At 36.1% G+C, this 14,768-nt stretch overlaps 1 protein-coding gene across 1 annotated transcript in view; it reads right to left on the reverse strand.

The window, feature by feature from the left end:
• PHF3 (PHD finger protein 3) overlaps window positions 1-6,391 on the reverse strand; it is a 38,894-nt gene extending 32,503 nt beyond the window's left edge. Inside the window, exon 1 of the mRNA XM_010005106.1 lies at window positions 6,097-6,391. Coding sequence (XP_010003408.1) covers window positions 6,097-6,391 — 295 coding nt within the window. The remainder of the gene's footprint in view (window positions 1-6,096) is intronic.
• Window positions 6,392-14,768: the final 8,377 nt, after the last annotated feature.

Genomic DNA, 14,768 nt, shown 5'->3' on the forward strand with positions numbered 1-14,768 from the left:
GAAGGACAGGGAACTGCTTGAAAGAGTCCAGCGCAGAGCTACAAAGATGATCAAGGGAGTGGAACATCTCCCTTCTGAGGAAAGGCTGAGGGAGCTGGGTCTCTTTAGCTTGGAGAAAAGGAGACTGAGGGCTGACCTCATCAATGTTTACAAATATGTAAGGGGTGAGTGTCAGGGAGATGGGAGTTAGGCTTTTCTCAGTGATGACCAGTGATAGGACAAGGGGTAGTGGGTGCAAGGTGCAAATTGGGAGGTTCAAGGTGAATATCCGAAAACATATTTTTTTTACTGTGAGAGTGACAGAGCACTGGAACAGGCTGCCCAGGGAGGTTGTTGAGTCTCCTTCACTGGAGCCATTCAAAACCCACCTGGATGCGTTCCTATGTGATGTACTCTAGGTGACCCTGCTCTGGCAGGGGGGGTTGGACTAGATGATCTTTTGAGGTCCCTTCCAACCCCTAGGATTCTATGATTCTATGATCCTAATGTTCCTTAATCACTTACTTGATCTAAGCTACATACTGGGAATAAGGATCCTCTTCTGTTTTTCCAGTGCAGAACAAAACTACTAAGCTACTGAAGAAAACATAAAAATTACTCAGGACAACTTTTGGAACAGCAGATTTCAGGGCTGCCATTAGAGCCTTGAGTTTTACAATATTCTTGCTGAAGTTATTGAACTTACAAAATCTCATTTATTAATAACGAAAAGGACGTTCAGTCTACTATTGACAGTTTGAAATATCAGAATTAAAGTATTTTCATACTTACAAGACTCTGTGCTGTAGCTTTAATTTTACAGAAGAATTTGAAGCACAGAATCTTGCTAATTTCAAATGACCTGAGCTATAACTCAGCTAGTACAGCCCCATGAGACTCTTGGATGGGGAGCATTCGACACAGACCCTGCTGGGAAGAGAAAAAGTGACATAGAATAATAATAGATACAGAGGAAAATGGGAAATTAAATTATGAAAGTGAAGTGGAGGTAGAGAAACAGGACTAGGAAAAGTTAACCAAAAGCAAAACCAGGCCGAACTAAAAAGACTCATATATGATCTTATAAATATCTAAATATTAACTCAGTAATAAATATAGAAATTAAGACAGAAGAATAAAAGAAGAAATGAAAAATAAAGAAAAAACATTAATAGAAAAGTTGTACACCAGTGTACAACTGAACAAGCTGCAAATAAGGAAAATATGAATCCCATTCAACACATTCATACTGGAAGAGGCACCACTGGCCTTCAACATAGTATATTGAGTATCCCCATTACTTTTAAAGTATTTTAATTGCCAAAGTACTGTGCTGTGAAACTGACTCATTTGATACACGTTATACAATAATAGAATAACATACAGTAAAAATAGTTTACGTGCAAATTTGAAGTAAAAATTTATATGAACAAAAGCACGACTGCTTTTTTAATTCTTCAGCAACATAAAATTGAGGAAAACAAGCCTTACTTGCTGGGGGAAGAGGAGTGATGGAGAAAACAGCCCTAAAAACAGCATTAAAATTTTTGAAATTTATAAATCTTTATATTTATTAATACAAGTCTTCCCTTGACTGTCTTCTGCAAAAATTACACAGAAATATTCAGGTTTTTGAAACACTGGTCAACGTAGATCTCAAGTGTAGAAACAGATTTATTTTCTGTAGATGTTAGCCCTGATTTTGTTATGCTAAGCTAACCACACAGAACAGAACTCCACTGTTGTCACTGCTTTGTGGTGCTTTAATGTTATGTTCACCAAAATTATGCTTCCAGCAGGACTGAGCAAGTCCATAGCAGATTCCATATTTTAATTCTATTAGCATCACAAATTATGTAGCAGTTTAATATTTTGAAATTTCTACTCTTATTTGAGATGAGAACATAAAAAATGAACATTATGCTTCAATTAAGAGCAGTAACAGTTTAAAGCAGTAACACATGTCTACGTAGCTAAATAAACTCTAGCAAAGCAATGAAACATATATATGTATTCTAAAAAAATATCCCTAAGTCTCAAGTCTGTAAATGAAGATGGTATATTTTATTTGAAAAACTTTTACATATTAATATTTGTGATGCATATGTTTAAGAAACAACTAAAAATGTTAGAAAAAAGTATTTTCAAGTGAAACTAGGTCACTGATTATGTAAGCTTTTTTGTAAGCATGTCACCTGTTTTACGGAGATTTTATCTGCAAATACGTTTTACTGACTGCCTAGTGCAAGAACAGAATCACAGTAAGTACCATGTGAAATAGTAACTAAACATTTACTCCCATTCTCCACTAACCTCTAAATTGTAAAGGGATTTTTCCTGTCTTTTGAATTAAAAAATATAAAAATCAATTAAGAAACAATACAGCATGTATCTTGACAGAGAACTTAATCCCCCATTTAAAAAAAAAAAAGGTGGATTTACATCACAGGTCTACTGTTACTTTGGAAATAAAGAGTAGTAAAGCACAAATTCCAACAATAAAGTAAAAACATACCATTAAACCAAGCACTTCAAATCAAATTAAATTATTTTAGTAGGAGAGCATTTAGATGAGGCCTGTGATTTGTAAATACATAAACTGCCTTGCAACAGATCCTTACTACAGATCCAATTGCTCTCTATCCGTAAAACTCCACAAGACTGACCCAAAGGAAAAAATAACTGAAGTCTTCAAATGGACCTAAAATGGGGGAAATTGATCATTTGTTATCTACAAACAGGTAAGTGCGTAAAATAAACTTTCTCTAGATTTTCAATACAATACCAATATAGTAAATTTAAATTTTATACATGAAAGTTACTACCTTGGTCACAAGACACAGCAACTGTTCACATGGACATCTTAGAGGAAGGCAGGCATAAAGAGGTAAAAAAACTGAAAGAAACAACTGTAGACCCAATTTTGGGTTGCAATGTGAAGGTTACATTCAAAATTACTTCATACACGTGAAAAGCATGTGACATGGCTAACACAGCCAGACAGGACTCCATCTAAAGAAAAGAGGTATTTGTAGTCAGAACAATTGGTTTAGCTACAAAGATTCAGCAACTGATCTCAATTTTAGTTGAGCGGATGCTGCTTTCAACAGCTCTCATGAAAACAGGCTAAAACAAGAACAGACTCCACTTGGGGGAAAGTTTCCCAGCAGCAATCCAGAACGACAGGAAAAAAAGATGTCCCTAACACTCTTTATACACTCTTACAGAGTCAGTTTTCGTCATCATTTATTAGAAATAAGTGATTTGATAAATATACCCATAAACTAAATTGGTTAGAAGTTTCATTTATTAGTAAATCCAGAAACATCTCTAGATTATAGGCAATTCAAATTCCATTCCCTCTGTTATATGTATAATAAACTGCCCTAGTAAAACATCCTGAAAAGCTATGGAATTCAGAATAGCTGAGAAATTCCAACCTAGTATGAATGCTGGCTTTTTAGTTCACTGGCATGTGATCAGCCTGACCTGCAATGCTCCATAAAACAAGTGGAGAAGCTTCCAGCATATCTTCCAACAAGAAATAATAGAACAAAACAGAAAATCTATCACTAGCGTACCATCCAAACTTGAAGAAAGGTGCCGCTCTCGAGAGTTATGTCATATCCTAAACTTCAGTCTTCACTTCTGATCAAGGAATTGCTCAGAAAGGAAAAATAAAAACAACCTCAAAACCATGCTTCCACGTCTGTCCGCACTTAAAACATAAGACGCCTAAGAGCTGTCTACATAATCTACCCTCCTGCATCAATTCTGGGAAGAACAGCTGCCTGACCACACTGATGAACAGAAGTACAGAGACATCTAAAACATGTTATGTTATGGGACACTTCTGATTGCTTCAAGAACTCAGGTTTCATTTAATTCTCGAAAGCCTCCCTGCATCAAATTCTGTCCTTAAGTTGGCAAAGACAGTATTTATATCAACTTCCACTATCAGCAGCAGGTGTTTCTGCTAATACCTTCCTCACGACAGTAAATGTCTGCCATTACTGCAAAGGTCCTATGAGCTGCAGCAAATAATATCTGTGAATAGCTTGCATCTTGATTCACAGAATTAAAAGAAAACTTTGTAACTGTTTGTAAGAGCAACAATCTGCTCAGTCTAGCCCCACAAACCTGACTACCTCTTTACCATTTAGCAGTCACTCCACAAATATACCCTAAAAAGATTTCAGCATAACATTTGTTAATTTGACCCATGCCCTTTGCAGCTTGTGAAAGAATTATAGTTACTTCTATCTGCTCAAAGCCATTACCAGGATCACCTGTCAAGTACCTTCTTGTCTTCTCCAAACACGTAATTGTTCATTCAAAGCTGAACAAGTAAACTTCATCCTAATACACAGAGGAAATTACAAAGCAACCTTACCAAGTAGAAAAAGACCAACAACATTATCTAACTGAAGAAACCATCCAGATCAGGCACAAATTGGATTCAGGCCAAGAAAAGGAGACTGCTTTAAGTGTACTGATATAGCTCCTACTATACCACCAGACATCCATTCTCACGCTCCTTGATGCTAGTCATGCACCAATACTGCTGACTTTGAGAGGTTCAGTACAAGAAAGACAAGTACCTGTTAGAGTGAGTCCAGAGGAGGGCCACAAAAATTATTAGAGGGCTGGAATACCTCTCCTACAAAGAAAGGTTGAGAGCATTGGAGTTGTTCAGCCTAGAGAAGGCTGCAGGGAGATCTTATAGCAGCCTTTAAATACTTAAACGGGGCTTATAAGAAAGATGGGGACAGAATTCTTAGCAGGGCTAAGAACTGGAAGCATCAGAATACAGCAAGGCAAGTTTTGTGGGGAAAGTTATGCTTTTTTCTTTCGTAGACAAATTGATGCTGGTGTAGAGATGAACATTGTGTATGCTGTCTGGAAAAACAGCCTTTTTACAGGTAAATTTTACGAAGGGTACTATCATCTTGCACAACCGCTTTCTTACCAGGAAACCACATAAACCATGTTAGATCATCAACAGACTCAGCTAAATTACAAAAATCATAAGGAAGAAAGACAAGGAAATAAACTTTCCTCAAACTTAAAATTATTATTCTCAACTAAAAAAAAATAAAATATATTAATACATATGGCCATCCTACCATCTCAGAGTAAGGACAGTTCTCATTAAAAACTACAAAAGCAAGCAATGGCAAGAACACTTCATGTCCTTATGAATACCTACTACCTTAATCCCAACTTGCATGTTTTAATATACTCACTAAAAAAGTGGCTTCACAAAAGTTAACAAAAAGTTAAATTTATGAAATCAGCATAAATCCTATCAGTTTTGATTCCCTGAGTCTTCAGACAGCCTAAAATAATAGCTCTCAAGTAAGTAAGTTAGGTCATTTATTTCAACGGACAGCAACCTTAAAAATTAGCTGTCATGATTTAAGTATCAATAGCATTCATTATTGCACTACTGATTACGTGTAGGAGAAATACCCAACTAGTGTGCCAAAAAGCCCCCCAAAGTCTCCCTATAACTTCCAAAATATTCAGCTGTACCCTAGGAATCAATTAGAATATTTTAGATGCAGTATAGGTTTACAGGAGGATACACAGGATGCAGCATGAAACAAGAATCTACATCATTGTTTTACTAGAAGGAAATAAAAAAATTTAGAAGAGGAATTTGGTTTAGCTGCGTACATTGTACAGTCTTATGTACATGAAGAGTGATACAATATTGTTTGGTGAGTTACAGACAAAAAAGTACAAGGATAGGGACTACGGCAAAAATAAACAAAAAACATTAAGGATGGCCTCAAGGTTCTATTAAAGTAGCAAAAAGAAAACTATGTGCAATTCTTTTTAACTTTGTGGCATAACAATAGAGGAAGGCTCATAATATGGATTGGAAGTAATCTAGGCTTTGTCTTGACTATGGGTAAATTATTCCCAAGTAAAGTTTTGATTTCTTTAGTACAAGTCAAAACAAAGTTTACATGCCAGGCCTGTAAGCAGCACAACAAAAAGGTCAGGAAGGAGACAGAAATCCAAAATTATTATTTCTACATTTCCAAAAAGGGTTGTTACTAGAGTATAACTATATTTTAAATTGTAATCTTAAAAAATTGTAAGATTTACCTGTTGAACAAGGCATCTGGAAATTGGGATCATTGCTATCCAAAACAGGCAAACAGAACTGGGCACTTGCAGATCCTAGCATAGGATCCTTATTGCTGAGCATGTTCTTCAGCGAATCCTCTAAGACATTTTGACTTGTCCTAAAATCCTCACAGACTTCATTCTCCAGGTTGGATCCTAGAAATAGGGCATCATCTAAGTGTTCAGTAGGAATTAAATGGTTAAATGTATCAACTATATCCATGAAGACTCCTGTGTGTCTTTCAGCCCTATAGAAAGACAAGAAAAATACCATAAGAAAATAAGCTACAAATTGTAAAACACCTAAAGAATTCTTAAGGTATTTTAGATTGTAACCAAAAAAAAAAAAAATCTGCTTATGGCTTAATATGGCCCACTGTGTATCTAAAACTCAGCTCTCTAACTGATTAAAAGATATTCTATGCTAAATTAAGATAAACTCTATCAGCATAACTGTGCTGCCACTTTTACAGTGTGTTTAACAAGGGTTAACTAAAACACCTCCTTTCTAAAATGTGTTTAAATCTTAACCAACACAAGGGGGTGCAAAACCAGGGGTAGAGGGATATCAAGAACAAGTGAACCTGGTTAGCAGCACTGTGAGTGTGCGTCTTTCTTTACCTTTAAATGTAGAAATGTGTGATCAGCTTCCACTAACATCAAGAGAGCTAAGAAGGATCAGGACCTTGCCATAAGAGGCAATACTAGCCTATACTAGATTATACTTCTGTTCATAGAGGAACTACCAAATACTTAATCACAAGTAACTATTTTTAAGCTAAATTCTTACCTCTATTATTTTTCACCTATCACTACATTCAATAAAATTACAGAGATATGATATGTAAAATTGACCTCACACAAGTACATGAGAATTCTGAGCTGGCTTCAAAAGGGCTTCAGTTTTGTGTAAGTTGAGGTAAAATTTAAGGGTCTGTATTCAAAGATGGCACCTACGTTTTACAAGAAGGAATTCCCTATTTTGTACATCACTTGTTTGCAATATAGCAGAAATGCAACTAATGCAGCAGAGATTCAAGTAAGAAGAACATAGAACTACACAACAGAAAAGTCAGCAAAATGTTTCTTCAGAAGTTTATCATAAACAAAACAAATACTTAGAGTGGAGAAGGATGATTATAATAAGTATGGTCACAGAGGAGTAGTGCCTGGATTAACTCAGCATACAGGAAAGTTTGAGAGACCACTTTTGGCACACACAAAGCTATTCAAGCTTTTGGAAACAGAAAAAGGACACACATTCTCTCCCACTCCTTCCTTCATCATCGTCCTGTCACAAACTAAACAGGATTTATTTATTTTTCAATACAGTTTTTTTTTTAAAGGAAAAGGAGAAGTGAGATTTAGAGTTTGTAGTACTGTAATTACTTTCTTGATCCCTACTCCAGAAATCTGCCATTAAATAAATGCAGTACTTGAGTCATGCTGATTAAAACATTAAACATTTAAACATGTTTGCGAAACATTCTTGATCATCAACAGGGAAGATCCTAGTCATGTAGCTTTGCTACAATTTTAACCCAATTTATGTAATTTATTTAATTTCACAAGATTACAAAAACTACAGGTAAGCATGAAAAATGGTGCGGTTTTTTACATCATGACAATTTCTTCCTTCTCCCATAGGGCAGCTCAGAAGAAAACAATGGTCAGGTACAGCATTACACCTTTCCTGTGCATGGTGTCTTTTCAGTATCTGCATACTAACCATGACAAAACAGTCTAATACACAATGTCATTCTCACCAAACAGCTAGCAAGAAGGGAAGGCAGGACAAATCAAGTGTATTTAGTAAGTAGGTAACAGTCTTTCAGCAGCAATTATGTTATAATTTGAAAGCTCTCTACACCAAAAAGTGCAGTATTTTTATCAACCAATGCAGTGCATCTATGTATACACCATGCTAACTAGCACCTAGATTAGTCCGCACTTTGCAGTATTCAAAATAATTTCCAAATTTGGCAACAAATAAAGCAGCAAACTAAGGGAGGAAGAGCTATGCTGCACTATATAATCTCTTTTTACTATGCCATGTAGTTACAACAATCTGGTATACAAGATAATGTCTCAAAGTAAAAAAATCATTACAAATGTCATAATCTAGTACTTTAAAACACGTTCTCATAACAACAGCTTTTTTTTCATATTAGCATGACGATAAAATAACGATGAACCCTGACCCTAACAAGTGACAATGACACTGTAATAAAATATCCATTAATTACTGTAACAAATCTTTTGTACCCAATACTAAACACTAAATAAATATATAACAGGTAATCAAACACTGCTGTTAGGAAAGCAGTGCCTACTACTCTGCTTAAGCAGTATGTTAACCCCTGCTAAAAAAAAATCACTGCTTACAGAAATTAACCTCTGTCTTCAGCAAAGTGACTTTTTTTTTGTAAGACTGCCGTGCAGCCATTCAGAGTAGACAGATGATTGCTAGACACAGTTGCTACAAAACAACAACAAAAATTCTTCCCTTACACAATGCCTTAAGTGCATGAATTGTGAATGGCTTCTTTTGCACTTGAAACACTTTGAACACCAGGAAAAATAGCCAGAGGTATACCTAAAAACACAGTTAAGTTTTTCATGGTTACTTATTTCCAAAGATAACTAACCACTGGGAGGAGGAATGTATTGTTCCCCTGGAATACAGCTGTCTCCTCTCTTTGAACCCTGCAGGCCAGTGGCTTGACATGACTCTCAGCAAAACTGCACATACCATGTGTACTCCCATTGCGCAATAATTTAAAAGTGTTACTGAGTAGTTAATCAGAACAACAGAATACTGCAAGTCTCATGTATGGAGAACCAGTGAGGAGTGTTTCATGTACAAGACAAAGGAACAAACGACAGAGGAGGAAGTCCCAGCCAGGTTCAGCCTGGACAGTCATGAAACTTCTCCCATCCACTGACTCATGAAGATTGGAGCACAGCACAGCAAGATACAGGAGTGTGGCCGCAACGAGACCTGACCATTATGAAAAAGGTGTAGAAGGCATTCTCTTCAATTCCTTAAAGTACATTTCTCTTACACCTTCAAGAATGATTTGTTTCAATCAGCCCACCACTGCAACTATAGGTACATATGGAAGTAACCCACTAACTAAAACCCATCATTAAAACCAACCCTGTTAAAGAGAAAAAGCATGTCAGTTAAACATGACTTCCAGAATTTCCCCCATTTCCACCATAAAATCTCTTCATGTTTTCAACATAACTTTATTTGTTCTTGAAAAAGAAAGCTGAGTCTTCTAGTTTATAAAACACATTTCTTTAGTTGTTGTTAAGTTTAGTACAGCATTGCCTCATATCCCAACATATACTGACATGAAATAAACATTCTGTAGGATCCTATACGGCAGATTTTTCTCTTGTCCTTTTTCATTACATCTATAGCAGCTCTAAATGACTTTCCAAAATTACAAGATAAATAGCCATAATGACTGCCTGCTAAGGAAAGAAACCTGGATCTCAAACAAGCATACCCTTCAAACTAGTCTTAGAGGTGACGATTAATATCTTGACTAGAGACGCTGCACAACTTTGAAGTTTCTCATTGTCTGGTTTGTGAATGAAAAATTATTTTTATTCCTGTTGTATTACCTTGTTATCAGAACAGAGCAAAACACTTCAGTGGAGATATACAACTGCATCATCATGTCTCTACCACCTTATCTAAAACCCACTTCAAACAGGAGATCACAAACAGTATATACCACTAGAAATTCTGAGTGTTTCCTAGCTTGAGTACAGGCCTGCAACTCAGGCTTTGCATTCCAAATTAAGTTTCCCTTAAACACCAGGTACGTGCAAGTATTTAATTTTCCAAATACATATTTGGATTTTAATTAGATATGTTTGTCTTTATATCTTATTATTTTCCTTTACATATGCTTTATTCTGTTTTAGTAGTATTCCTACATGATTTATTTCACTAAGCAAAAGTTAAGTCTCACACTTTTAAATAAAACTTACTGTAATTACTTTCTGTCCTCCCCTCTGCTCAGGAAGCAACTTTCATATATCAGTTTACGTTTTAAACTTGACTTTCATATATTAGCTTATATTTTAAATTTAAGACTATGTAAGTTCCTGTATGTTTGATTATTGTCAATTTACAAATAAATCTGTTTTATCAAAGTCCTCAGAAATTAGATTTCAGAAATAGTTTTTCTCTACAAAGAAATTAAACAAAAAATTGCCTAAATATGAAACAGGGGGCAAGGGCCTGAAGAAACCTAACCAAAGAAAATAAAAAAGCTCACACTGCTGACTTAGGACACTTAAAATCCTAAGATTGTTGAAGATCCAATCTACTTTACTGACCTACTTGAATCAGTGAATCTGAAGCTGCTGAAGATAGCACAGTAACACTACAACTTCCTCCATTTCATTTATGTACCTTTCTGAATTAGTATCTGTTGCTTCCAATTCACTGAAATTGGCTAGTGCTTTTAAAAGCTTTTAATTTTAAAAGCATTTGTAAATCTAGTTATTGAATGGATTAACATTAGAAACATTGCAATACTCAAAATATAAGACTTGGTCAGTTGTCCTATAAACACCTTCCTTCAGCTTAGGCACACAAAGTATCTGCGAGCAAGGACTAGTCATAAAAAGTGCTAAGACTTCATTAAAAAATTCCATATTATATTTATTTCCTCAAGTAGTAATAAACACTAGCCAGAGAAGTATACAACAGGAATAAGCTGTTTGAATCAATAGCACCTTAGATGTCAAAACAAATGGGAAAGGCTGACTCAGCAATGTCACTGAGGAATCAAAGAATACGTAATGGTAACTGACAGTAACTTTTTAGAAGAAGGGGGCAATTGCACTTCTACTGACATGAAATCAACTAACAATACAGGCAGTTAAACAAAAATCCCTTGCCTGAATCTTTTGGTGATTTCTGTACCTAAAAAAAGCACTGAAGGTATCAAATGTGCATCTTTGTTCACTGGTGCTGTGACGCTGGACTACCTTGTGTGCTCACTGATACCTTCACACTTCAAACCCACCTACCAAATCATGCCACTTCAAAATGCTGATGGCGAGTGTAGGCAAGTTTTACTATCATGCTCCCCTTTCCTTGTATACAAAATCCTTGAAGTTTAAGGTCACAAGCACCTACCTGAAAATTAATGCAAAATTGCTATCTGTCAGTGTTTTAAGCACTAGAAGCTGCATTCCTTCTTACAGCATTTATGGGTATTACAACAACAAAAGCAAGACCCAGGTCTTCTGTAGTAACAGATTTTGGACAACAGAGCTCACAGTCTAAAGACAGCATGGGAAAAAAAAGGAAATCAATACCAGACAGTGCATCAGTGGCACAGTCGGTAAGAAAACCTCAACTTTACAACTCTCATGCCTGTGTGCTTTCTGCCCTGCCTCACATTGGCTCAAATCTCATCATCTAGGGTAGTCTAAAAGAATCAAATTAATCAACAAAACATTTTTGACAGGACAAGCAGTCTGATTTATAAGAATACAAATTGCAATTTAGCCACAAAGATGAAATATTTTTTGCTGAGCGTTGATCTTTCAGTGGAATTAAATTTTATCTCTCTCCTTCACCCATCTCCCATAAAACAGGACAATGTTAAAGACTAGCCTAACAGCAACATGTACTCAACAGGTTTATTTGAAACACTAATATTTCTGTAAAGGAGGCCCAGGTACACTGACAAAGCTGTACACCAGAAACATCAAATTATAAGGCGCCACCTGTTCTCTTATTTAAATCCCCTACTTATTATAATCTCTCATTTACAATTAAAAGATTTAGCTTTTAGTGGCACCAAAACCAATACCACGCCACATAACAAGAAATGTAAATCTGAGCATTTCATTCATTCTTAACCAGCTCATCTACATGATTTTTGTGTTCAAGGCACCCTAAAGTCTTCAGACACCAAGTGACCCGCTGAGTGAAATCTCAATAGTCTGAGACATCAAATAATAAGCACATCCCAAAATCTTGCTCTTGCAGTATTCAAAAGAAGGGAAGATTGGTCAATATATTTTCTTTATCAAATCTTCACTATCCAGAAGAATTACATTCACCAGCCACAACTGTACCTCATTTCAGTGAGCATTAAGAAAAAGTAAATTTCAAACTAAGGATTTAATTATAAGACAATTAAATGCAGAAAAAGTATAGAGAAACCCTTTCATAATCATACAAGATCAAATTATTATATCATAGAAGATCAACCTAACAGTTTTACTTTAAACAGAGTAGCTAACCTCTCCTCAAAATAATACATTCCTTATCCTCATTTTACAGCTGGAAAAGGCACAAAGTACTGCACTAAAAGTTGTGTTCTCTGACAAATGTGTCTTTAAATTCAAATCTATTTTGCTAAGTAGATTGTTTTCCTTTCCTGGACTGTCCCATCAATGAATATCCTTAAATCACACAAAAATTAAGCATAATCAAAGATTACACATAATTATATTAATCTCTCCATCACTGCATATATCCTAGAATTTTTGAGTTCACTACCAAGAGACATTTACCAGAAATGAAAAATAAGCTAACAGATTATTTTCCCATCAATACTGTTATACTCTTCCACTATTTTCCACCTTCAAGTTCCTCAAAAATTGTTTCGAGTATTTTCAGTTTGAACATAGCATAAATGTTAAGCTGTGTAACAGGTTACACTGACTATTTGTCAGTCACCCCAAACAGAAATATTTCATTTGTAACATCTTTTGAATCTGTCAACATCTCTTTGATAAAGAATCATTTGGAAACACACATTAGAATTTGGGTGGGGGTTTTCTGTTTGGGTTGGGTTTGTTTGCCTTTTTTTTTTTTTTTTTCCAGAAATAGTAATAAGGTTTAGCCATTAAGCTTCTGATGTTTTTCACAGAAATACACCATCCTCCACTGACACCACTCAGGCATATTTCAGAAACTGTCTCTATTTTTCACTTTTTGCTTCTATGTAATGAACACTCATAAACCGATTTGGTAGGCTTTGTTATTGCTACTTCATACCTTTAAAAAAATATTTAATTCACATTTAAAAAGAGTTCCTAACATAATATGCCAGAACAGTACAATAAAACTATGAAAGTTTATTATTTCCTATAAATAATTTATCTCCCCTTTTTGTTTTTAAGACTTGGATTTAACAATTTAACAAGTTGAGCAGAGAAAATCAGTCTCTAAGAAATTTAAACCTACACTAACTGCTAAAAAATGTCATACAGCAGATATCATCTCAGCCCTTTGTACAGGAGTAGAATTTATGACGTACAGCTAAGGATTCTAGAAAGAGGAGTTCACAGAAATATGGCAGATAGTAATTACAAACTTAGAGCTTTTTCTTTCTCAGAAACACCTTATCGGTGTGTTGAACTACTTCAGTTAACTACACTGAATTAGATCTAGTCAATATGGTGTGTAGTTAGGTGCCCTTTCAGCTGCTTGAAATTCCTTAAAGTCTGCAAATGTAAAATGCACATAAAAAATAAATGACTGATTAACAAGCAATGACAACTGGAAAAACCCTAGGTGTTCAGAACTCGTTATTTAGATGTACAGTTTTTAAAGCTAACTACAGAAATTAAACACAAAGCTACTTGGTAAAGCAAAGAGAAAGCTGAGCAGCAGTTTCATTGTGGGCTATACTCTAAGTGAAAAGACCAAAGATAAATCATTCCAAGAAATACAAAGTCCAGGTTTTCAAGACCTCACTTACAGTGTGTCCCAAACCTTAACACATTAAGTAAAACAAACCACAAATTAGTGGTGTTAAAGAGATGCCATGCTTACCACCCTTACATTTAATTCTACAATATTTCTACTTTAGCAACATCCATTTCCATAAAAATTACTGCTTAGAAAGTACATAATGGATTAACAGCCACATAAAAGACAACACCATAACTGCAATTTGTATGGTACAGATGTTGTCAACCTATGTTTTTGTCTTCCCTTCCTCACTTCTATGCTTCCTTCTGCAGGCTACTACTACTAACTCAACCTAAACTACACACGGTGCTCTTCTTCCAGTTCCTCACCTCATGGCTATAAACAGGTCCCCATTGTGCAAAGCACATAGAAAGCACACTTGCAATCATGTGAGCAGCAGCTCTTCTAAAGCCTTATAGGTATCAATTATTTGCATACCAGAAGTATGTCCACACCACCTCAGAAGGAGCATCCCATCCAAGAACAGAATCTGGAAACACCACCGGGCCACTGAATTCCCCGGGTACCACTGATAACCACATTTTTTCCCACACTTCCTACAGTGGGTACTATACACAAGAGTTAAACACAGAAACTGTTGATGATGCTAAGTTTGAGAGATGGGAGGAGGAGCCCGGAATAGGTCAGACCAACAGCAGGAAGAACATCAGGGTCTAAATTGGTTCCTAAGGCTCGTATGGAGCAAGAAGGCATCAGCCCCTCAAGAACTGAAAAGAAACACGCACTGCCAAGAAGGGACAAGACCTAACAAACGCGGAGCAGGGAAGGCCATGCAGAAAAGCCAGCAGCAGGACGGCTCCGGGCAGGGGGCCTGCGGCAGGGTCCTGCACGGGCGCCAGTGCGGGCGGGGACGGGAGAGGCCGCCGCAGGCAGCGAGCTCGAGGAC

Source organism: Chaetura pelagica, unplaced genomic scaffold (assembly GCF_000747805.2).
Source record: "Chaetura pelagica isolate M959 unplaced genomic scaffold, ChaPel_1.0 scaffold289, whole genome shotgun sequence".
Classification (NCBI taxonomy): domain Eukaryota; kingdom Metazoa; phylum Chordata; class Aves; order Apodiformes; family Apodidae; genus Chaetura; species Chaetura pelagica.